General features: G+C 56.6%; 7 protein-coding genes across 7 annotated transcripts; 2 read left to right on the top strand and 5 right to left on the bottom strand.

Moving 5' to 3' along the window:
* On the bottom strand, nucleotides 1-729 carry cwf14 (Pre-mRNA-splicing factor cwf14; the record flags this gene model as incomplete). Its single annotated transcript, XM_066150830.1, has 4 exons — nucleotides 1-15; nucleotides 77-200; nucleotides 274-374; nucleotides 427-729. The coding sequence occupies 4 exons, from the start codon at nucleotides 727-729 to the stop codon at nucleotides 1-3; spliced, it is 543 nt and encodes a 180-aa protein (XP_066009684.1).
* Nucleotides 730-1,114: 385 nt separating this feature from the next.
* Nucleotides 1,115-1,850, top strand: CGGC5_v001429 (NADH-ubiquinone oxidoreductase 14.8 kDa subunit; the record flags this gene model as incomplete). The annotated part of the gene is made up of 5 exons (XM_032034479.1): nucleotides 1,115-1,157; nucleotides 1,218-1,279; nucleotides 1,404-1,550; nucleotides 1,637-1,747; nucleotides 1,839-1,850. 5 exons carry the CDS (start codon nucleotides 1,115-1,117, stop codon nucleotides 1,848-1,850), a joined length of 375 nt encoding a protein of 124 aa, XP_031886428.1.
* A 184-nt stretch (nucleotides 1,851-2,034) lies between these two features.
* RPC19 (DNA-directed RNA polymerases I and III subunit RPAC2) lies at nucleotides 2,035-2,616 on the bottom strand (the record flags this gene model as incomplete). The annotated part of the gene is made up of 4 exons (XM_032034480.1): nucleotides 2,035-2,144; nucleotides 2,198-2,274; nucleotides 2,328-2,419; nucleotides 2,479-2,616. The coding sequence occupies 4 exons, from the start codon at nucleotides 2,614-2,616 to the stop codon at nucleotides 2,035-2,037; spliced, it is 417 nt and encodes a 138-aa protein (XP_031886523.1).
* Nucleotides 2,617-4,315: 1,699 nt separating this feature from the next.
* CGGC5_v001431 (uncharacterized protein) lies at nucleotides 4,316-4,979 on the bottom strand (the record flags this gene model as incomplete). Its single annotated transcript, XM_066150831.1, has 3 exons — nucleotides 4,316-4,676; nucleotides 4,747-4,823; nucleotides 4,917-4,979. 3 exons carry the CDS (start codon nucleotides 4,977-4,979, stop codon nucleotides 4,316-4,318), a joined length of 501 nt encoding a protein of 166 aa, XP_066009647.1.
* Nucleotides 4,980-11,792: 6,813 nt separating this feature from the next.
* On the top strand, nucleotides 11,793-13,142 carry CGGC5_v001432 (uncharacterized protein; the record flags this gene model as incomplete). Its single annotated transcript, XM_032034481.2, has 2 exons — nucleotides 11,793-12,013; nucleotides 12,071-13,142. The coding sequence occupies 2 exons, from the start codon at nucleotides 11,793-11,795 to the stop codon at nucleotides 13,140-13,142; spliced, it is 1,293 nt and encodes a 430-aa protein (XP_031886429.2).
* Nucleotides 13,143-14,895: 1,753 nt separating this feature from the next.
* CGGC5_v001433 (uncharacterized protein) lies at nucleotides 14,896-15,149 on the bottom strand (the record flags this gene model as incomplete). The annotated part of the gene is made up of 2 exons (XM_066150832.1): nucleotides 14,896-15,027; nucleotides 15,081-15,149. 2 exons carry the CDS (start codon nucleotides 15,147-15,149, stop codon nucleotides 14,896-14,898), a joined length of 201 nt encoding a protein of 66 aa, XP_066009954.1.
* Nucleotides 15,150-17,305: 2,156 nt separating this feature from the next.
* On the bottom strand, nucleotides 17,306-18,814 carry hal4 (Serine/threonine-protein kinase hal4; the record flags this gene model as incomplete). The annotated part of the gene is made up of 2 exons (XM_032034482.1): nucleotides 17,306-17,437; nucleotides 17,489-18,814. The coding sequence occupies 2 exons, from the start codon at nucleotides 18,812-18,814 to the stop codon at nucleotides 17,306-17,308; spliced, it is 1,458 nt and encodes a 485-aa protein (XP_031886431.1).
* Between the last annotated feature and the right edge of the window lie 3,773 nt (nucleotides 18,815-22,587).

Consider the following 22,587-nt stretch of genomic DNA (forward strand, 5'->3'; position numbering starts at 1 on the left):
TCACGAAGCATAGCACTACTTTGATTAGCGTTCAGGCCATCATGATACCAAAACGGTCAATTGAAAGGATCACTACCTCTTTGCAGCAAAATAAAGAGACCCCGAGTCTCGTACTCGTGGTCAGGATCAACCCTCCTATGACGCCGAACGCCTGTCCCCCGCGATGATGTGTATGTGTGTCGCCATGCTGAACGGGGCCTCTTCAAGTGTGAGACGTGTCGAACCCTTCTCTAATCACTCGAAGCGCAGCCGTGGCATCCGCAGTTGACGCACTGCACCTCCTGGTCCCCCTTGAGTTGGGCCTTGGGAACTCTGCATACGCACGTCGAGTTGAAGTTGGTCTCCTTGGTCTGGACGCAGCGCAGGCAGCAAAGCTAAGGACAACACGTTAGCAGGACTCCGACGGAGCTCCGAACTGCGACTCACCTTCTCGTAGCCCTGCTTCTTCCACTTGGCAATGAGCATCGCGTCTGCGTACCCGTTCTTGAGCAGCCACTCGTACAGCTGCTTGCTGATGGCCTCCTTTTCGTAATACATGTCGTACACGTAGCGGCTTCGCGTGTGTGCGATCTGGAAGATCTCCCACTGCGCCTGGTGCTTCGGGCCCGTCGGCGGCGGCTTGTTCTGCGCGTCCTTCATCTTGTTTTGGAAGATGAGGAGCTGGTCTTCAATGTCGCTGAAGCCTTCTGGGGGCGGCTTGCGCTTCGACGAGTGACGCATGGGAGGCATCTTGTCCGGCGGGTGTGTCGTCTAGAGAATGTGGTCGGTGTCGAAGTCGATCGCGTCGCGGTATTCTACGGTTCTCTGAGACCTTCGGAGGGAGATAGGATCAACGTGCAGCGACGCAGGAGTATGACGAACAGTGAAGTCGGGAGGTTTAATTCGGTAGTGGGGCCAAAGTAAGAACGAGCTTATCTTATCAGCCCACTGCCGTCGCCGCCGTGCCAGACGACAGCTCTGGGCTGACTAAGTCCCACACGTGATTGGGCGGCTCCCAACGTTGGAGCTGTGCGTGCTTCCCGCAAGACCAACCGCCAGTGCAAGATAGCCGGATCGCGGGCAAGCCTCCATCACGAACCCGAATCCCTCACCCAGCACCCCGCGCGCGCCCACCATGGCCATCACACCGACCCAATTCGCCAAGACGACCCGGCAGTGTACGTCCTGAGCCCGATTGACGCATCGGAAGAATGCTGCTGACAAGGACGGACATACAGCGGCCAACTGGAACGACGCAAAGAGACGGGTCCTCGCTTCATACAGAGAATGGATTCGCGCTGTATGTTTTTCGCTCTGTTTCCTGACGATCCGAGACGGCCGGCCGTCGGTTGTCCGATTCAGTGGTGGATGGAGGGGTCATGGGAGAAGGTGACGAGAGGCTAACCGCGAGGGATTGGAAACAGGCGCCCGAGATCCAGACGATGTACAACGTCCCCCTTCCCGTCTCCGTCCTTCGCACCCGGATACGCGAGGAGTTTGAGCGCCACAGGTTCGCCAAGAAGCTCCCCGTTGTCGACGTCCTGATCTTCAAGAGCCACGCCGAATACCAGGTATGCGTCCCCTCCGTCGTTCTGTCGAGGCGAGCCGGGCCAGAGAGGGAGATGGGAGGAACAACGGCTGACAACACGACAAACAGGAGACGATGAACTTCTGGAAGCAGACCACGCACATCATGTCCTACTTCAAGGAGGAGAACTTTAGAGGAGACAAGCGGTTGCCCAACAACTTCATGACTGGGTTCTTGGAGGTGAGTCTCCCAAGCGACATCCCACTTGGGATCAGATATATATACACAGCTGCTGCGCAAATCCGTACTGACCACATGCACTCTCCTCCAGGGTCGTAACTGAGCGGTAAGAGAGGCTTAGAGCTCGTGTACATAAAAAATCAATCCAAAAGTCCGACCCTCGGGGAAAGAAAGAAAAAAAAACATTTCAATCGCTCATTAACGTTTTGTCTATGACCTTGGATTTTTACGGAAACCCCCTAAAACGCCTGTTTTGACATGCAAACATCTCGTCCCGTCTCGCGAAGCTAAGAACGTCCAAACTCTTCCTTGGAGCGGATGAACTCCTCCGCGACAGTGTCACTCAGGGCCTGCAGGTCCTTGAGGCCCTGTTGGAGGGCGGCGACGGCGGTTCCGTCTGCAGCACACGTCAGTTGGCTTCAGTAGTGTTGAAGGGGCGAGAGAGCATACCATAGGTCTGAATTCTGAGGTTCATCTTGGCCTCGGAGGGGTGAGGGATGGCGTAGGCACAGAACTCGACGTCGGGGCTTTTCGTATGTTAGTGATGAGCGGCAATAAGAACTCCCGAAGGTCGACTCACTTCTTCATGATGATGTATCTCAGCGCGTTGCCGAGCGTGTGGCCCTCATCGATGAACTCGAATGAGGCAGCGCTGTCTGTTGAACCAGGGAGCTATACCAACCGTCAGCATAAACAACTCTCATTTCTTCTCATCGAGAGAGGAACCGTACAATCTTGACGCGCTGGGGCTCCTCCTCCTCTTCCTCCTCCTGCTCAGGCGACTCCTCAGAGGCCTCGTTCTCCTCGGGCTGGTGAGAGGGGGGCGCCTCGTCCATGGCGACGTCCTCGGATTCTGTTCTGCTGGGCATTTTTTGCGAAATTTCACGTCAAGGTCGAATGTCCTTTAAAATCTGAGACACGGGTATTCGTGATGTCAAAATTGTGGGCGTGGGGCTTTTCAATTCGTGGTCGTCGCGACTATGTCGTTACTCGATCGTGACTTGCATCGAGTCTCGAAATTTTCTGATAACGGCCCCGGCGCCGATTTGATAAGCTCAATGGCCGGCACTGAGCCTTTACAGCTGGTGCCAGCTGCAGGGGTTGAACTCTTACATAAGCACTTCCTACTGTAGGCTCGGGCAATGGCGGCGTGACATCGAGAAACTCTCTGCCCAGCATCACCGTCGCCCAAGCGCCACAACTGAGGCATTCAATAAAGAAGACGTTGCGGAGATGTTTCTCGGCACATGCAACACACCATCGGAGGCTGTCTCTGTCGCACTCGCAAAAGATGAACCAACGGCGCGGCAAATGTCGTCGCCCAATGCCGAGCGTACATATTGCTGACCGCTTGTCCCAAAATCGCCGTTGGTTTGCCCATACCCATGCCCATGCACATTGCTACACCTCCCACCCACCGAGAAAATCAATAAAGACGGTGGCGCGCGGCAACGTGCAGTTGACGACGACAAGCGCACAACCACATGTCAGCCAGCAAGGGCGGCGGCGGGACGGCAGCAGGCAAAGAAGCAAACAACCAACGTAGCAATGAAGAAATGGAACGCAACCAGCACCACCGCACACCAACAGGCGCGGACGAATCTGACTGGACGGAACCCGCAAGCACTCGCAGCAAAGCCCAGAATGCGACTCGGAAGGGTATATGTCATCTTCGAGAACAATAGCGCTCTTTGCTTGTTCCCGAGAAGGTGGCGCCCGAAAAGAAGTACTAACAAAGTGACGGGCCAAGCATATCTCTCCCATCCATCATCCTGCATCTGTCGGTAACCTATCGCGTCTGCAGGTTCGGAGCGGAGTACACTGTTGCGCGTGTAACTGCAGTTGCTACATCGCCTTGACATGTTGGAGACAATGCTGGTAGAGTTGAGTCACCGCCCAGCGTCCGCTGGGTCCAAGCTCGAAGAATCCTTCTTTTCTGCGTCTTCCGAGGCAGAAACGTCAAAGAACAGACGAGAAACCTGATTTGTAAGACCGGGGTCGTCGTCGAATCTCACAAGCCATCTGACCATTCCCGCGATGCGCCAGCCACCCTCAAATCCCTCATCCTGTGGCCAAGCGAGGATATCAGAAACAAAACAGACGGTAACAGACCGTGTCGTCCTCGGCCGGATATTCTGACAGCCGTGAAGAAAAAGAGCCGTAGCAAGGCCCCCTTCCAACCCCTCCTCCTCCGGGCCCGTCTCCCGACAGCCAGGTTACGGGCCACTGGTTCGGTGAGACAATGCTCCAGGCTCCAAGTGCTTGTCAGGGCCATGGCCCGTCGTCCACGGACCATGCTCTCAACCTCGTGGGTTTCGTTATTTTCGTTGACGTGCCCAGACAGCCAGGCCCTTAAAGGCGGCGCGGGAAGCGAAGATGGGATAACACGCATCATACCGCACATCATACTTGGATCACAGACCGAAACCACCACCCTCTCCCCTACCCCCCCTTCTGTGAACCAACCCCTTCAAAAGAGGAAACAAAACAAACAACGGTGTGGTATAGCAACAACATGGCTGTTTTTTCACGATCCGGAGAGCAACACGAGAGCTCCGCGGTAGGTATTCAATCCCAGGCGAGCCGAGAAGACAGAACGCCCGCCCGCCTGTCCCGGTCTGCTCCCCTCACCCTCCTCGTCAGACGGCCAACGTTCGGATTTTCTCTGTACAGCTGGATCCAGTGGCTTCCAACCACGCAGCGCAACTTGGACAAATGTTCACACCTCTTGTCGTGATCGTCTTGCGCTGTCACGTCGAAAACAGGGTCTGATTGGCCGCCGAGCGCCGCTCTTGTTTCAAGTCGAAACGTTTTGACGTAGATGATTGGCTCGTTTCCTTCGTCCTCAAACCGAAGCCCAGCCAGTGGGTTCGGGCCAGCAGAGGGTGGTGTGTGTGAGAGGGAAAGAGTACGTACCTGCAACCCTGGCCTGGGGGAGGGGAGGGGGGACTTTCAGCCAGTGGAGGGCCACAGTTATCCAGTCGCATGGGCAGACTGACGGATGGTTTGCAGGTGATTCACGAAGGAGCCAACGGGCGTCGTCTGTGGGCTCTTGGTAGAGATGGGATGGAGAGAGCTATGCCCATTAGACGGGGTGCGGCAAAAGCGAACCGAGGAAGGGAAGCAGCAACAGCAGCAGAGAAGAAGCAGAGAGGGGTGTCCGACGAACTACTAAGAACCTTGGACCGAACTGTCTGTGCAGGTGCAGCGGCTGCAACTCGTGAACAGTCATCATCAGCACAGGGTTTTGGGGAGGGGGGGAAGCTCTGTACCTATTCACGCAGGTAGTAGCATGGTGGAAAGTTGTAGGGCGGAGAGAGCATGGTCGGGCAGGGCAGATGCTCCGTACCTAGCGTGCCGTACCCAGAAAACTTGCTGCAAGTGGGCAAAAGGCTGTTGTCCCGAAAAGGATGAAGAGAATTTTTAGGGGATGTAACGTCGACGACGAACCTGGAACCGTGGTGGGGATTTTGGGGGGTGGAGTGGTGTGCGTCGACGTCGAGAGGGGTGCGGGTGCAGCCAGCGTTGCGGGTGAAAGACATCTGAAGGCCAATGGACTAATGAAATGCCAGCCTCTGTCAGAGCAGGTGCACAGCTGTCGTGTGTGCATGTGCGTGTGAGTGTCTATGGGCAACAGCCAGCATGGACGCATTGGATGAAGGGAAATTTGACAGTCGACGATGGGCGCAGGAGGTGGCTCCGGCACGAGTGACGATGACACAGGCGTGGAGAAGGTCGCAACTCTCCGACTCGTATCTGCTCTTGGAGACCTGGGTTCGCTCATCAAGTTCATGCTGCTGTGCTGCCGCCGCTGGCTCGTGCGGAACAAAGTGCCACACCTCAATCAACTCAGCCTCTTATGGACTTGTGAGGGACATGGCTGGTGGGACATGGGGTTGCGGCTTAACGGTCGTGGGATAAGGCCGGGATCTTCAGGGACGTCTCTGTCATGGATGAAGGTGCCCCCCTTGCCCCCTCCCCCCCTGTCCCCTCTGTGCCTGTGCCTGTGCCCATTCCTGTTCCTGAGCCTGTCTGGTTCTTGCCTGCGTGCCCCAGAAGAGCCGCGAGCAATTGAACGTAGCAAGTGTGGTAAAGTGCGGAGGATGCCAGCGACAGGTGAGCCGGCCCAGCACTAATCTCGTCAGGCCCAGCCTTCAGGCGGCTCAGGTCAGGTCAGGTCAGGCCAATTCAATCGAATGAGGGGCGGGTTTCAGCAGTGGCCACTCGCCCTATGAGTGGCTACCGATCGCCAGCGACGGCTGTCACGGTCGGTAATCCACGCGAGAGAGAGGGAGAGAGGTAAGACAGTGCTGAGCACGGGATATTGAATACGATGGCGGCACTGGATGGTTTGGCTTCGTATTGTTGGACCGTCGAGAAGGAAAAGCATCTTCGTAGCGCGGCAAAGAGAAGCAATCAGCATCGAGGAAGGACAACTCGACAGGTGTGGGAACACACAGCGGCGTTGGCGGGCTGACCGATGTCTTGGAGCTCCTATCCGTACAGAGTGCTCCTTCTCAGTCCCATTGTTGAGCCGCGACACGGCACGGAGAGAGACGAACCAAGTCGCTGGTGGAAGTCGACGGCCGATTGGGTAATCTATCTTGTGCAGATTCATCCATGTGGAGTTGTTGGGTCCGTCAGATGTGATCAGGGGGTCGTCGAGGGCGGACGTGGAGGGGGCATGCTGGAGGAGGAAAAGGTGGGGAGACACTATATTTCGCCGGTGAGAGTAATGTTTGAAGTTTGGTGAAAATATTCCGAACCTGTCGAGGGAAATTGAAGGCTCTGCTATCGGGTTGGCAATGGATCGATTCACTCGCTTCTCGCCTCAGCCCATGGGGCGTAAGGATTCAGAGAAACAGAAAGCCATTTATCCGTCGTTAATCGGGGATCGAGAGCCCCTCCCACTGTGGTTCTTTTGTCTCTTCTTTGAGTATTCGGTTCGTGGTTCCGACGGTGAGCCAAGATGCGTTTGTTTTCCATGGTGTTGGCCCGGCGTGGAAATTCGCACAGGGGCCTCCGAGTACCTACACCTTCCATGCCTAAGGAACCATGTATGAGGGATGCAGGTGAATGCGATCCAGCCGTTGCCCGTATGTGGGCTAGGCTCTTTGTTGTAGAGCCACCAATCAAGACGGAGCATTCCCATCGCCCTCCATCTCGCGGGCGCCGTCGCCCCCAATCATTTTGACTTTTTTATTCCTTTGGATGCTGCACTGGGTTGCTTCAATCTGCCGGATGGGATAGAAAGAAAAGGGGACTGGCGCCCGGACTGCGCTGGGCTGCACGAGCTTGGGAGCTTGGGAGCGTGGTAGCGTGGTAGCGTCGAGCTGGCCTGATGTGGCCCGCAGGCTGTCTCCGTCGATGATGGCGGCGCGCGGCGAAGGCGAAAGGAGGGAATTAATAGCAGACGGACTATTAGGAGGAGAATGGAACTGCTCAGGCACAGGCGCATGAACCAAGCGCAGACAGACAGACGCACGCAGCGCAGGCGCAGGCGTGCCAATACCACCACTTGTTAACGTAGGTCGGGTGTTAGACGCGCTGGGCTGGGCGGTGATCCACCGCCACTGCCACAGGCACAGGCCATCCGGCCAGGCCGTATTGGATTGGATTGAATGTACATTATGGCGGCTCTAGTATGGCTGTGCTCAGGGTCCGGTGGCAAGTTGAGAGCTTCTCGATATCGTCCAGTCCTTCTTTGGTGCTTTATCCTCGGCGACAGCGGCATGACGACAATATCCTCGTGGAGCTCGCTTCGTCCAGCGCCTGATGTGGTACCTTGGCTCTTAACCCACAGTTTGTTCGGCGTAGCGAGAACGGGAACCATCTCAACTCTCCTCTGCGCTGTACCGCATGGGACGGCGGTGAAAGCGATGGACGTTTCCATGCTGCAAAGGTTGAAACAACCGAGTCCCGGTTCTGTCTGCCCCGCTGGCAGGGCATGCCCGGTCTGGCAGCTCCAAGGTGCGGGTTGTTCAGTCGTGTTAGTGCCGGGGGGCGCTCTCAGACAAGGTGAGCAGCAATGTGAACGAGGGGCACCGCATCCCAGCAAGCGTCCAGGGCTTGGTGAGAAGTTTAGTCGAGCTGAGGGGAGCTACGTAGTGCAAGTGCGCGTGCAGTACGTAAGGAACGTCAGTGAGGGTCGCAGAGATGGGATCGCGATGGACCGAGTGCGTATCTGGTCGTTGTTTATACGACTGTTGTAAGCAAGCAATGCGGGCTATTGCGCAGCGAAGGATGGGCGGACTGCCTGGCTCTCAGCTGGTGTCAGTCAATCCGCAACTCGGACGACGAGGGCGAGGGCGACGACGACGACGGGCCAAGCCACGTCTCGCGATGCCACAGGGTTGCAGCCGCACCATGAGAATCCCGCAACCCGCAAGATGGCATTTGGATGCCTCTGTATTCGTAATCCGCGGCAACTCTGCCGAAGCATGCAGTCGAAATGGGCGGCGAGTATCTGCAGTGTACTTTGACGCATACCAGGCAGATACAGGATAGATACGATGAGGGGTTGAGGGGTTGGGTTTGTCGTAGACAAAGTCGAGAGTTTATGAGCCCCGCCGTTGGTGTTTCCGTCTGGTCTTTTCGCTCGCCGTTATCCGTACCTTAATCGGATCAAGAGTGTGTGGCGTGCTCGGCAATCCCTTGCTCCAAGTTGGTTGTCGGCATCTAGATATGACGATGAAGGAGCGTTGCAAGAAGTGCTTGTTCCTGAGTCTTGTCTTTGATAGAGTGCGGTAATCACGGGACGAAGGGACGGACATGGGTGGCAGAGGTGTTGGTTGTGCCTCACAACCTCTTTCCTCTCTCCAGAGCATATACAGAGCAGAGGCAGAGCCAGGTTGTCTTGTCTGTAGCAAGGAGAATTGTCGTCCGGTGTTGTGGATGGCCGATCCATGGTGCCAATCTGTGTCAATCCTGACAATCTGGTGGGAAAAAGGAGGGTGACGGGACTGGGCAAGTGGGCGAGCGGTGGCTCGTGTGTCGCATCTTTGGCTGGCGGCATTGGGGTTGTCGAACCCAATCAGAAACAGTAGTGTGCTTTTCTTGCTGCAACCCGTGGGACGGCCCAAGGCACCACCGCCTCTGCCTCTGGGCACCAACGCTGCAAGTCGGTAATGTATTACCAGGTAACCTGAGTCTGTCTGTATTGGGCATGACGCAAGCAGAGGTGCCTTGATTGCTTGCCCAAGGCCAAGGGGAAGGAAGCATAGATGGAAGCATATACATGATGCATTGGGGAGAAGAGGCCGGAGGGACATATCATCCATCTTGGTGTGATATTAGGAGGTTCCTCCTCAACTAGGTGTGTACTATGGTAAGTACCTCACACTATCATGGCGGTGCAGCTTCAAGTTTCGACGACGGGTCAGCCAGCAGCATGGACAGCATGGAAAGCTTGCTGGAGCACTTGCCTGGAGCACCTACCTGTTTAGTGCGAGGGCAACTGCTGTCATCCCGTCGTTGGGCTTCCCAAAGGGGAAGTGTGGGCTGTGTGGGAGTCGGAGACAGAGACCAGAGACCAGAGGCAGCGACAGAGACAAGAGACAGAGAGACAGGGGCCCGGCGATCCGAAGACTGGGAAGTGAAGGGTTTGGTGCTCTGGCAAGTAACATCAATGTAAAACAGCCTACGGAGGTTAAGCGGCGCCCCCGCTCGCCCATACAGCAGCGCACCCCTGGTGCTGATTGATGGTCTTCTCATCAGTCTGAAGGACTGACAGGCGAGGATGAAGCAGGCTATCGCCGTAGCACCTCCACTGCTGCTACACGCTGCGAACCAACCAACCTCGAACTGCACCGGGGGCCTCTGACCCGACGCCTGAGGTGGGCTGCCACTTATTTCTGGTGCGCCTGATACGCCGTGCTGCTTCACGAGCTCTGTCTTCTGTCCTCTGTCCTCTGTCCTCTGTCAGTGGCCTGGGGTGATGTGGTATGTCTGCCTACCTTAGGTACTGCTCAAAGTGATGTGACGATGTCTTCTCTGCAAGAATGGTACTGCGTAGTAAACGATGGATGGATGACTGAGAGCTGCACTGCAAAAAAAAGACAGCATTTCCCTCTCTGCACCCCTCAAACGTTGCATGCGCCACCCCTCCCCTTCGTTAAATCAGCCATGGATGGAATTCAAACCAGTCAATCGCATCTTGGCTAGGTACGCTGCTGCAGCATCCACACCGGGAAGACCCTGTGGTGTTCTGTGGTTTCTTCCTGCGCAAAAAGGGTCAAGTGTGCCGGCTGGGCCATAATTGTGTCACTCCCGTGTCCCCCTTTCATAAGAAATCTGGCATTCACTCTACCTACTCTGCTGCAGTAGGTACAGATTTCTACCTGTTAACTCTTTCCTGTATCCGTAAAGGTCAGGTCAGCTAAGGACCCCTCTCCCGCTCTCCCGCCATCTCCCCCATGTTCATGCTGCTCCTCCTGATGCTCTTGTCTGCCTCCTCCTGTCTATCCTTGCCCATCCGACGTCCCAGGCCCGGTTCCAGTCCCAGTCCCAGTCCCGGTCCAGAGCCCCAGTCCCAGTCCTAAAATCTAGGGCCCTGGTCATCCCAGCTGCCCTGGTCCCTCATACACATCCTCGTCCATCGTGTCGCAGCCTCTCGATACCTTACACTCACTTGTCACTGAATTGTCACCGCGTCCGTCCCTTCTACCTTACCACACACACACACACCACACACCTATCCTTCCCCCCCGGTCCCCTTCTCCCCCCCTTCCATCACCTTTAAACACCCCCCTCCCCTCATCCTCCTCATTCTTGTAACCCTCGTCTCGTCCAGCGCTTCCTTTCAACCTTCTTAACCCTTCTCTTCTCTCCTACCCCCCTTCCTGGCATCTCCCAAAACCTCTCGCGCCTGACCTTTTCTTACCCCGACGTCGCAGACGAAGTCTCTCGCTATTTCCAAACAACAACTTCTCCTTTCACTGAAATTTGTCCCTGGCGACTCGAACGGAAAAGAAAGTCCAGAAAAGAATACAGTCAACCGTCTCTCTTACGCGCGACCTAATTAATACGGATTATACTACATACCCCCGACCGACCGACTCAGTTGGATCGTCCCTAACGCACCCCAAAAAAACCCAGCAAGCGCCTCTCTGACAGAGCACCAAAAAAACGAGAAGGAATTGAGCCTGAAGCGCGCTCCCTTGCTCTTGACACCACCTGACACAAGCCGACTCTCTCGACCGTACTGTGTTTGTCAATCAGTCAATTCATGCCGACCACCTGCTCCAGGCACTCGTAATTTTGGCATCCATCGGCACTGTACATACCAGTCCCGAACCTTCTACTACGCAGCAGCAGCAGCTTTTTTATTCTTTGCTGCTGTCTTTTCTTCTAAATTGCTCGGCTTGTTCCACGAACGATATCAGCAGACCAACCACGCGCCCGCGCTTCGACAATTTACGGCGACCAGCAGCGACACCACCACCGTCGCCAGTGCACCCACTTTTGCACCCTAAATTCATCCCAGCCCGCTCTCGGCCACTTTCGTCAAGCCTCAAAGCGCAGCCTTTCGGCCTTTGAGCTTTGGTGCCATCGCAGCGACCAATCCGCGCAGAGAGAAAAAAAGAAAAGGGGACAAAGGCCCTCCTCTTATTCCCTCCCACCCCGGTTCCGATTCAAAGGCCCAGCCGACCAAGCATCGCCAGACCGAGTCCTTCTTGTCCTTGGCACCAACCCTCGGCCTCCTAAACAGTCGCGCATCCCAGCACACCAGACTCGTCGCCGCGACGATTTCTGAACCCCGACCCATTAAAACTGGACCGGCGAGCAAGGGAGAATCGCGCATCTCAATCGCCCGACCTTTGACGACATTGCCAATTAGAACCCACTGCGTACACGATCGCGGCCTCTCGCAATCACCCAAATACGAGAAGCGACTCCAAAGCTTCCTCGGGCATCCATTCACCGGAGTGAGGCATCTACTGCACTCTCTACGGCAAACGGTGACACGGGTGCTACAGTAGCATTCCGCATCGAACGGATTCTTCCCCCTATTTCCTACCATCCACCTTCACACCCCGCAGCAACTATGAGCACAGCAGTTGCAATGGCTCCCTCTCCGGCCCCTCACGACAGACCGTCGTTCCCTTCAGATCTCGCTCCTGCGCCCTCTGCCCAGCATGGAGCTTCTTCGCCTGCCGCTCAAAGGACTCTCGCCCCTCAGGGCACCCCCAACGCTGCCGCGCATCGCTCAGGTAGCGGCAGCCCCAGGGGCGCCGCCCAGGCTCCCAAGTCTTCTCCTCCCAGCGCGTGAGTAATCTTTCTTCATGCGAGTCGTAGAAACCAGCTAACGGGATTCCTTCACAGCTCTCGAGGTGGCGGCCCGCCGAAGATCGTCGTTAAGAAGGAACCCAACTCCCCGGACCTGCCGAACACTCGACACAGGCCCCGTAAGCTGGATCTCTCCAACAAGGGCGCGCACCCGGGCTCCAACACCCCTCAAACGGCGAGGCCTATGACCGCTCGGGACAACCTGGGCATCCAAGAGGTCGGCTTGGCCTGCCTCTCGCCCGGTTTCGTTACTCAGGACCCGATTATGAAGGAGCAGCTCCAGCGAAGTATGAGCGTGAGAGATCAGCAGCGCATGATCATTGAGCAAAGGATGCAGCAGTCGGCCAAGGGCGACGGCCCCGATACCGCTGGCAAGGACCCCGTGTCGCAATTCGCCGCCAAGACCCCGGGATTGTCCCGCAGGAACAAGGCACAACTTTCCATCCTGCCGCCCTCTGCCGAGTCGTTCGCCAACGAGCGCGTCATTCAGTCTGCGCCCTTGGGACACTCCTTCACCGGACGCCAGCACCCGGCTCCTCTGACTCGCCACATTGCGAACCAGCCCAACACCCTTTCCAACACCTCCCACATTCACCACGTCCCCGCGAACCAGACGCAAAACCGTCTGCCTCCCATCAGCGACGTCTTCGGACAGGTTTCTGGCCACCCCGAGAACGCTCCCAACTCCCTGTACCCGCAGCAGAGCGCGCGACCCATGGCTTCGCCCGGGCACCCACCCCAGCAGATGCAGCACCCCCCGACTTCTGGTCGCCCGAGAGAATACAAGTCCGCCGAGGAGGCGCAACACGACATTGCCGGAGGCCGCCCCGAGCTGCTGCCCAAGATTGTGCACTACGGCGGTGCTCACCAGCCCCCTACTCCTCCGTCCCCTGCCCCTGGCAGCAGAGCCGCAGACCCCAGCCGCAGCGCCAGCCGTCGCCGTACTCGCGCTGAGTACGAGGATGGCAGCCCCCCTCTGGGCCACGGCCCCGCCGCTCAGAGGAGAGGCCCCTTCGGTGCCGGCCGCGACAGCCCAGAGACCCAGAAGCAGAAGCGGGAGGAGTTCCTGCGGATATGCGAGAGGGCCTGGGATCTGTTCCACTCCTAAAGGCTTGTGTTTGAACGTTCGATTCTCTTCAGCCAAGGAGTGGGCAGCCTGACGCGCATGCTCCTTGGCCACTATTTACCAGCGGGACCCGGCCCCGCGCCTTCGTCGACTCGATTTCGACAACGTTGCATTGGTTCGGAGCAGTCTTTTTCACGTTGATTGTTGATATTCGCTGCTAGCCTTACACCAGGATCAGAGGAAAAAAATACCGGCCGGCGGGGGATTTGGGTCAGGGATATAATGTCTGTGTAACTACTCGAGAGACCATCGCGGCACACGTCTCTCCACAACAAAACGAACGAAACCGATCATTACGACTTCCAGTTCCTCGCCTGAGGAAGCGATGGACGATTTTTGCTGCACGCGGCCGGCGGGCGCAAGTGGGGGTGGGGTTGGTTGGTTGGCGCTTACCGGCTCAGGGATGATTCCATTCTACAGGGGAAGGTTTACGTCTCGGGGAGGGTTCGATTCTCGCACTGATATTCAAAGAGGCGCGCCTTGAGGCGTTTATTTGCTTTGTCCATGTTTTCCTTCTGGGTGTTTTTATTTTACGGGAAAATGACCGGGCTGGCACGAGATTCACGAACAGAGAGAGAGAAGCCGTCTCTGTATGTATTATCTTGGGGTCGTCTGAGAGGAGGAGGAAGAAGGCGGGCCGATTGTGTCGGTGTGTCTGTTTCGTTTTGCGGCCCGCCAACCTCGGCGTTTCTACCGGCTTAGGCAATGTATATCGGAGCAATGGTAGTGAAGAATTGGCACGCATATACAGAGCCTTTGGGCTTACCGTTCAGTTTATGTTTTTGATCTGTTGCACACAGTGAAATTTACGTCTTGACGTGAAATTGTGAGTGAGAAGACACAACGACGAGGACTGTTGTCTGATGTTGCCGGACATTGCCCACATTCATGCATCTGATGCGCAAGGACGCAAATAACTCTATGATACCCTAAGCCTGGAGGCTTCAGGCAAAAGCTATCGTGATGTTCCCACCATTCCCAGCAAGAAATAGATTTGGATGCCCAGCGAGGGTGCCATCACATCTGTTACGCCCACCATCCGGTATCAACTAGAGTGTATCAACGCGGGATCGTATGTGGGAGGGGCATGCAACATATCATCATCGTTGGGGGTGGCTTCGTCGGGCGAGGTGGGGGGCCATCTTGGGGGCCAGCTCAGAACGACCTGTGCCGACTTCATCGGATATTGAACATGAGAACAGACACGTCTACCGATATGCTAGCCAAGGATGTTGCGAAGGTGCCTAGATATCGTCAGGTGAGAGTGTGCCCAAGTCGCCGACGACGATAATACGGTCACTTGTCCATGGCGGCGGCATACTTACCTTTCGACTACAACTACAAACAGTTCGAAACTACATCAAGGCAAGACACAATGCAAGCCGGACAGCTCAGAGCAGGTAAGCCAAGACGGCGACAGTCGACCACCACCGGCATCGACCGACCGGGCCGCCGCACCGGTGTAACCAAGCGGGGCCGAAAGACCGGGGACCGGGCCGGCTCGGCACCATGCACGCGGGCCCCTTCCCGCACACATTTCTTTTTTCCCCTTCGGCCCGCACCGGGGGAATATGCAAAAGCAAGCCCCCATGATGCCTCACCCCTGCGGCCATGCGGCACCGCAGACTGCGGCGACCGGGGGTGTAGGACCCCGCCTCCGCCCCGATGGTGTATGTCTCGGACCCCGCGGGGGCTATCCCCCTCCCTTTGTTCTGGGGCTGTACTAGAACGTATTTCAGACAGAAAGGCGGAGGCCTAAGGTCTCCGTCCCCGAAGCCCCGGTCCCGGATGCGGATGCGGGAGGTGCAGGCGGCTTTCGTTGTGTTTGTTCACCCTTCCCCTTGCCTTTGTCGTGTCTTCTGTGTGGCTGTGTGCGGGTTAGTGGGGGAGGAGGGCATGTTTCCATTCTTCAGGACGCACGCTGGCTGGGCTGGGCCGATTGGCTTGCGGTTTTGTTTTGGTCTGGTCACTCGGCGTGTTTTGGCGCATCTTTTTAGACTTTCTTTCACTGTTGGATCGCATCCCCAAAGACTTTTAGGCTTTTGCAGCACTAAAGTAGAGCAGAGAGAGGGAGCCACGACAGCAAAGGAAGGGCAAGCTTTCGTGACCTTTGGGATAAGTAGGAGGGGGTAGGCTGCGCCACGTTGGGCACTCGACAAGTAGCGTTTGTTTTTCCCCCTCTACTGCAATGCAAGGAATCAGAGACAAGACGTGCATCTGGAACGGCCACCGTCGATGACGCTGGCCGAGATCGATCCAAGGTGTGGTGTGCTAGAGGTTTAGTGCCGCGTGCCGCGTTGCCGCGCCGTCTACCAGGCTGCCGGATCTCGTGTAGTCAGTCCCCCCCCCCCCCCCCCCCCCCCCCCCCCCCCCCTCCTGGGATTGGAAGGATCTCTTCGGTGAGCTGGCGACGACCGACGAGAGGCGGTGTGAATTCTGCGCATTTCTGGTGGGTGTGCTGTTCTGTGCTGGCCGACACCAAAATCGCGCCTCATGGCGGCTACCACCATCGTGGCTGCGGGGAGAAACAGAGAATAATACCTACTCGGATCCAGACCGCCGCCACCCTTCGAACAAGGCACACGCACCCCAGTCCTCGTGGACAGCTGCCTGTGTGCGTGTGTGCATATGTCTAGGACAATGTTGGGGCATGAAGAAAAACCCTCAGTCAGGCGATGCCAAGCTTAGCAAATGCCACACACAACTTCGTCTTCGCCAGACGTGCCAAGCAGAGGGCACTGTTCTCTCGTGGCGGAAACCTGCTGCGCCTTTCTTGTCTTGTGTGAACTGAACACTCTCCCTCTCAGACGATCTGGCCAGAGAGTTCAACAACATGGACAGCCAAGACGGCGCCGCCTCAAGTGAACGAAGATGGAGGTCACTGAGCCCGTTTGCCAAGCCGAGGCGGTGACTCTACCAAACCGGAAGCCTCGGTGCGGCCAGACAACGGACGGAGGTCGCGCGGGTCCCGCATTGCACTTCTGACTCCCGAGCAAAGTCTTGACTTGCCTCCCGGACGACGCGTCGGGTGCCCGGAGAGGGCAGAAATGTCAAACCTTGCTTCCCGTGGACGTATTGTCTATCCTCCACGCCCGTAGAATCGTCATCTGTCAGATGCCAGGGCGGAAAATAAGGAAAAAGGTTTCGCTGCGTCATGCCTCCAGGACGAAGAGGTGGGCGCGTAGAGAACCTTTCTGCCCCGGCGCTCGGCTCGGTTAGGAGCCCGTACGTGGGCAGATGACGATACTTGCCTCGCCTGTGAGGAGCAACGTGTGCTGTTACCGCCCCCGAGCTTGTGCTGTGACCAGAGGTACTTGCCTGCCATACCGCAAAGACCGTAGCAAATTTGATGGCAAAGAGTTGGGTGAGCACACACACCGAGCAGTCACAGAATGATCACCCACATGCCGCGCCCCTCTTTGCTTGTTCATAAATTTTTGTTCTTTGGGTCTTTTGGCTCAGAATACAACCACTCACTACAGAAGTAAAGCGAGTGGATTAGGTCAAGGGGAGACCGCAAGGTCATATCCAGAGAGTCGCCTGCCGCGCGCGAGCCCAGCGACAGCTCACTCATAGCATGCAGTCTCCCCAAAGTGCCCTAGGAAAGACGCAGAAGCCGCTGCGTCCGTCCTGCCCAGTTCCTTCCATCCCATCCATCCCTCCCTGGCCCTCCGGCTTGCCCCATCCACGAAGCCCGCCGGTTCCCACCTTCAGTGCGTCTCAAATCCCGTCGCTCATTATGGCTCATTCCGTAGGGGTTGGGGACTGCTAGGCCCAGTCGACCCAAGAAGAGTGTAGACCCGGCTCTGTAGCATAGCTCTGCGATTGCCCGTTCCGATGACGGGTGTGGGTGTCATATGTACGTTTGAACAGAAGGTTGTGTCGTAAGCAGGATGAGGAAAACGCCGAACGCCGATGCTCGCGATAACGAGGTCGCATGGGGTGTCGTAAATCGTCAGGTAAACAAGTGTAATGGGTGAATCGAAGCAGGCTGATAGATAATTCAAGGGGCCGCCGGTCGTGCATCCTGTTCGTGCGGATGCATCCTCTATCGTGGGACCAGTTTAGTGATCCGGTCGTTTCCGTTTTTCCGCCGCGTTGTTGAGAGGCTCCAAACATTGAAGTACTTAATGGAACAGTATAGATCAGAGACCTTCCTCACCAGCCTTGCACAGCTTGATCTCCCGGCCCCATTCGGACTTGAGGACCTGTGAGGCCGTGATGCGGCGGGTCGGATTAGGATCCAGGATGGAGTAGATCACATTCCTGCAGCGCGCCTGGAGAAACATTAGATGGGAACAAAAAATCGAAAGGGTCATAAAACTCACTCTATGCAAAGACTCAATGGGACCGTACCCCTCCTCATCACGACGACCCTCCAAGTATCTAGCATAGAACTCATCCTCGTCCTTACGAGCGACGCGCCAGAGGTGGCGGCCGGTACGCATGGCCATGTAAATGACACCGCAGGCCCAGACGTCGACGGCGCGGGCATCGAATTCCTTGTCGGTGTACTCTTCGGGGGCGATGTAGGGGGCGGAGCCACAGAGACCAGAGACCATGTGGGGATCTGTCTCCCAGGCCATGCGGAAGCATTCTCCGTTGCCAAAATCCGTGATCTTGAGGCCGCCACGGGTGGTGAGCAGCAGGTTCTCGGGCTTGAGATCGCGGTGGGCGACACCCATCTCGTGCAGGTATTCGACGCCACGCATCATCTGCTTGAAGTAGCAGTCCGCCTCTTGCACCTCCAGCTTGCCGGCCGAGAGGACAAGGGTGTACAGGTCACCGCCCGCACAGAACTCCATTACCTCGCAGTAGTCTCCCTTGGCGTCCTTGAGCAGGTCGAGGGTATGGATGACATTGGGGTGTCGGAGCGACGAGGAAATGCAGAATTCAGCAGTCAGCCTCTTGCTGTACTTCTTTTCTGTCTCCTCAGGTCGGCGACGGAACTCCTTGACGGCGAACAACTTTTCTGTGCCGTTTTCAATCTTCTTGTGGGATATCCTAACGATTCCAAAGGCACCACGGCCTACAACCTCCTGGCACTTTCCGTACTTCTCCACCAGCGTCGTCGTCGCATTCGGGCCGTTCTTCTTATCACCAGCCATGTCTTCCTTCTCCGCCTTGAGGGTATCTACCCAGTTGGAAACAAGAGAGAGGTCATTCTCAGCAGGTTGGTCCTGCTTCTTGCCGATGAGGGTGCGCCACATGTCGGAGAGCTTCTCTTGCCTGCGACTTGACTTGAGGTGGTGCTCGTGGCCACCCTGCGCTTCTGGGTTGACCATGAATCGGTGGAGATCTTTGGCGGGCGTTTTGACGGGTTTGGAAGCGGGCTTTTCGGGAACTCTTTCTGCGGTGGTTGTTGATGCTTTCCTGCTGGGGGGTTGGGGTTTTGTGCTCTCATTAAAGCTGGAACCGCGCGGACGATGAGGGACCTCAATAGCGTTTCTGGTGACGTCTTTCGTAGAGAACATGCGCGTAAGTTTGTCTTTCATGGAGGATTTTTCGGCAGGTTTCGGCAGGGCCTCGTGGGACGAATTGCCGTTGGTAATGGGCTGGCCATTCTGCGGGGTCAAACGCGGCGATTTTTTGCCGTCCGACTTAACGGACGAAGGTTTGGAGCTGGCCGCCGAAGCGGTTGTTGGGCTCGCCATTGCTGGAGAAGCTGAGGGCATGAGCGGCATGCGCAACAGCAGCAGGGGTGTGGTTGAAGGTTGGCGAGCGAGGTTTGAAGTGGGCGCGAAGGGAGGACGAAGCCGGTATATACGCGAATGCGACCGACTTCTCGTTTTTCGCCTCTGTCTTTTTTTTTCCTGTTGTCTCTTTTTTAGTTCCGGCTATCGGTGACGGACGGTTGGTGTCAGCCGCGGGTAGGTGCAGCAGCAGAAACCGCGGGTCGCAGGTCTGCGCGGTGTTGCAGAGGGCAGCGTTGGCGGGTTATGCGGGCGGGTGAAGACTGGCTGGCGGGGGGTGGAGGGGACAACAGTCTTTCTGTCTTGCGACTCGAGTCGACTCGGGAGGGCCGTCGAGACTCGAGGCTCAGGTCTGACAAGGGCACGCTGTGGCGTCAAGAACGCCTCGGCGCAGTGGGAGGGCTCGGGCCCAAAGAGACGTGACTCGCAGGGCGGACAAAATAGCAGACCTGTTTCAACCCCCTTTTTTCTAATTTGGTCCCGGCAGAGGGAATTGGGGTTGCCGTCGAGTACAGAGTTTGAGGGAAGAAGGTCGGGAGAAGAAGTAATAAGACGAAGGAGTTGGGACGGGGTGTAGGGATTAAGCTATTATGTAGGGGGAGGTCGAGTGCAGGACAGGAGGGAGACGGAGATGGAGAGGGGAGTGGTGCAGAGAGGGAAAAAAAAAAAAAGGGTCGAGAAGCGGTCGGAGAGTGAGCGAGCCTGGCCCAGAAGCGTCGGCGGGCGGTCCAGTAGCGGTCTGGCGTGGTCCTGTTGTGGTGGTAGTGGGCAGCGTGCAGCGTGCAGCGGTGCGGGCAGGCCCCAAGGGTGGTGGGAGCGGCGACGACTGGCGACAGCGAGAAAGAAAAAAAAAACAAATTCGAGAAAAAAAATTAAATCAGCAGGCGGGCAGGTTGCGACGGCGGCGGGTGGCCTGTGGTGTAAGTAGCGCAGGATGTGTAGCGTCTTTTGAGGTAAAGTAGGTAGGGCCGACGAGTGGGCGTGGTGGGGCAACGAAAGGAAGATTGGATTGCCCTGCAGGCTGCAGCTCGGTACAGTTGAGAAACGCAGTGTATCCGTACTGCACAGCGCAACTGGAGAGGTGAGGTGTGGTCTGCTGCCTCCACCGGCCTGGGACAGGTCGACTGAGGTACCTGTACTGGCACAGGTACCTGAGGTGCCCTGGTGCTGCGCGCACTATTGCTCCCAGCTGATGGGCGGTAGCTCCTGTTGTGGTTGGTGTCCCTCGATGGCGACCCTTTTGCTCGTCGTATGGTGGTGTCCGCTTTTGGAGCTTTTGCGCTTTTGCTAAGAGGGAAGAGAGAAAAAAAGGCCGCGGGCGGGCGGTGTAAGCGAAGTGTGAGGTGTAGTCCGGGTCTCTTGATGTGGTAAAGGTGACCTTTTCAGGGGATGGACCTGGGGCAGGAACAATAAGGTGTTCCAGGGAGGAGGGCTGAAAAGGCTTGGTCACCGCCAGAGATTCGATATGTCAGCAACCCCACGAGAGGTGGCAGGTTTGTTGGATGGATGAAGTGAAGTCCGCAGACGGGCCTGTGGAAGAAGTGTGGTCGGTGTGACTATTGTTGCCGTTGGTCGGTCCTTGGTTCGTTCCGTTTGTTCGTCAGATACCAAGTTAGTGTTCTGTAGTTCCTGGAAGGTCGGCGAAGGCGTTGGTAGCAGACCAGTGAACGCTGCGAGGGCAAAGAGGCGCGGAATCTGCAGGGTGCGATGTCCCGAGGCAAGAAAACGGGACCTGTGTGAAGTGCCCCAGAGGTTGTGTGTTGCGGATGACGACGTGGTTGTGGGAGTTCTCAGAGGTTGGGAAGGATACCGGGTAGTCACTGACGAAAAGACAAGGCGGCTGATTGGTGCCGCACTCCTTGCCGGCCCTTGGTGTGGGGAGATAGCATCCAAGTGCGCTTGTAAGCGGTCGTTGCGAGATGCCGCACCCGCGTGTAAGAGCAGTAGAGGTATTTTCCACCACGGTGGTGGCTGGAGGAAGCATGCTACAAGTACAATAGAAAAATCTGCCAAAGTACTGTCGCTGGTATTGTGACCGTCGCTACCTCTTTATCGAGCGTGGCGTATTCGTTTCCCGCTTCGTCGGGAGCCTCCGTACGAATGGGGGAGTCTGATTGAAGGATTCGAGGCAGTGATCAGGGGTGCGGGAAAGGGTAGAAAGCCAAGACTGATGGGACTATCTGAAAGGAGAAAAAAGCTGTGATTAGGTACCGCCGCGGACAAAGGTGGAAACGAGCCAGAGTCAACCGAATAGAGGCAGTGTAATTTAACTTGCCAAAGGTATTCGACATGTACGGATACATGGACAAAACTCAATGTTTGTTTTTCCCTCTGCCCGCCATCCAACGCAACGCAACATCCAGTCCCAGAACCACAGTCACCCCCGGCCGCTGGGCGGATACTGAGCGGGAAGCAGGCACCAGATGCAGCAGCAATAACGTAGCCGCTGCCACAGGCCTGAGACGAGTGGACCAGCGTGGGAGGAACAAGAATAATAAGGTTAGGTTAGGGTAAGAAGAATGAACGGCCGGTTGGGCGAGGTCGCTGGATATTGGACAGCTTTTCGTATAGCTCAACGATACATGATACATGCATTCGGGCCACCCGTGGATGACGGACGAAAAAAGGCGGCAAGAGGAAAACGACCTGCAAGACGCGCAGCGCACCAGCGCAGACTGACTAGTCGAGGCACAGAGACGGGGTGATGGAGTCGCAGGTCCCTCACCTCAATGACAATAAAGTCCGCCGACTGGCGAGTCGGGAGCCGGAAAGGCATTGGATGGAGACGGGTTGCGCATTTCGGTCTGGGGCAGGCCAGGTACACGCCGGCCTGCACGACCTCTTACCTAACAGAGGTATCCGTCTTTGCCTAGGTTTGATGAATTATTACTCTCGAGATTGTCAGTCTTCCGTACTCGCCATGTAATCAATACCTCCGGCCGACCACTCTGACACACACGATGGAGTCGGTGGCTCGGTCTCAGTGTGTTTACTCCGCGTCCTGAGTACTCAAAACGCAGGGCAACTTACGTAGACTTGTTCCACGGTGATGCCCGCGGCCCATTGTTGAGGTGAGCCCGCGGCCTGCGACAGGCTTTCTGGTGGAGGTAGCGAGTCTTCCGTCCATGACATAAGCAGCAGCATCCGCTGGGCGCGCTGAGCAAGGTCAGCTCAAAACCTGCCAGAATGAAAGGCTGTGGCAGCAGCGGATGTCGTCGGCATGTGGCGATGGTAGTCGTGTCATTACGTAGAATTGCATCCATCATTCCTCTTGCCCTCCTCACCTTGAGCCTGTTTCGGGGAAGCCCCGGGAACGGCAGGCAAGTCAGCCAGCCAGCACGTACATGCAGCCCATCATTTTCCCGTTGTAGTGAAGGAACGTAGCGTGCGTGCCACTTGGCATCACAGGTCGACAGCGTCAAAGGTTGGGGTTTGCGGTTTTGCCGTGCTTGCCCGGGCCTGTCCCGCGCTGCCCTGAGTGCACCTGGCAGGCAAATCGCGGCAGAGAATGGCTGGTACAGCAATGATTAGCGGTGATGAGGTGTCCGGGGTATCGGGGCATGTGTCAAAGGACATCAAGCTTCTTGTTCTCGCCAGGATGGTCGGAGGATGGCGTGCGGTTTGATCGATGACATGGACGAATACTTGGTGGTAAAGCAGACAGGCAGGGCTGGTGCTCAAGAAAGAGTGGGCTGCGGCATCGAATCGGACAGCCAAGCCTGAATCTGCAAAGA

The sequence above is a fragment of the Colletotrichum fructicola genome (genome assembly GCF_000319635.2).
Source record: "Colletotrichum fructicola Nara gc5 chromosome Unknown KSG_Nara_v1_contig01, whole genome shotgun sequence".
Lineage (NCBI taxonomy): Eukaryota > Fungi > Ascomycota > Sordariomycetes > Glomerellales > Glomerellaceae > Colletotrichum > Colletotrichum fructicola.